General features: G+C 44.1%; 1 protein-coding gene across 1 annotated transcript in view; it reads right to left on the reverse strand.

Moving 5' to 3' along the window:
• Positions 1–673, reverse strand: part of LOC122547777 (gastrula zinc finger protein XlCGF49.1-like) — a 5,833-nt gene extending 5,160 nt beyond the window's left edge. Inside the window, exon 1 of the mRNA XM_043686360.1 lies at positions 525–673. Coding sequence (XP_043542295.1) covers positions 525–673 — 149 coding nt within the window. The remainder of the gene's footprint in view (positions 1–524) is intronic.
• Positions 674–1,077: the final 404 nt, after the last annotated feature.

A 1,077-nucleotide genomic window follows, 5' to 3' on the forward strand; every position in this document is an offset into this window, starting at 1 on the left:
GTTATTTTCTTTAATTAAGTTAAAGAAAATTTTAATTAAATTGGGTGACTACATGAAACGGTTTGTTGGTCAGACTCACATCATCCTCCTCAAATGAGACAATGCCATAAATATCAGTGAACTGTTTTTTTTGTTCGAACCACAAGTTCTTGATTTATTTTCACAACTTATTGGTATTCACATCTGCACATTCAATGTCAAACTCTGACATCAGAAATGACATGACACCATTGATTTTTTTCTTACAATAATCCAACAAACAAATTAATAACACATAGTGAATACCAAGTCTCATTAATATGAAATTGAATTTGACCAAATAAAATGTAAAATCAAATGGGAGATAACAAATGGGGGAAGGGCAGAAGGCAAGAAATGCAGCATCATAGAAGGTGCTCCTCCAGGGAGTGTATTTTACCAACTACAACTGCTCAATATAAACAAACACTCTGACATGATCCTCCGGTTTTAATGTAAACCATAGCCCCATACAGTAGGTACCATTTAAATAAGTTAATAGATACAAGCCTTGAGCAAATCCAGCCTCCAGCCGGACCCCCCGCTTCTTGGAGCTCGGACCTTCCTCCAGCTCCGGGGGGTTGTTGAGTTCCTGGGCTCCGGCCGCCGCCGAAGAAGCCGCGGGCGCCGGCTCTCTCTCCTCCACCGCCGACATTTTTAATTAGTTTTCTCGTTCACCCGGTAACCGTCACCTCCCCCTTCCCGGGCCCCGGGAATTATACACAAATAAATAATAAACCCCACCGGGCACTGTCTCCTTTTCTTCACAACTTTTGTTTGAAAAGTTCCGACTTTAATTTGAAATGTATTTTAAAGGTATTTTCTGAGGTAAACGATGCCTGTCTGCCCCTTCCCTCCGTCAGAAACCGTCCGCTGAGTCGATGAGAAAACCGCAACCTCGCGCCGCCATCTTTGTTTTTCTTCTTTCCGTCTCCTCCTTCGGTGAAGCGCGTCATCCGCGTCCCCTCCAATCAGAGCGCACCTTACTTCACCTGACCAATGGCGGCCGGCTTTGCAAGCAAAAAGGAAGCCACAACCCGGAATGTCGCTCTCCGATTC

The sequence above is a fragment of the Chiloscyllium plagiosum genome, unplaced genomic scaffold, assembly GCF_004010195.1.
Source record: "Chiloscyllium plagiosum isolate BGI_BamShark_2017 unplaced genomic scaffold, ASM401019v2 scaf_14916, whole genome shotgun sequence".
Lineage (NCBI taxonomy): Eukaryota > Metazoa > Chordata > Chondrichthyes > Orectolobiformes > Hemiscylliidae > Chiloscyllium > Chiloscyllium plagiosum.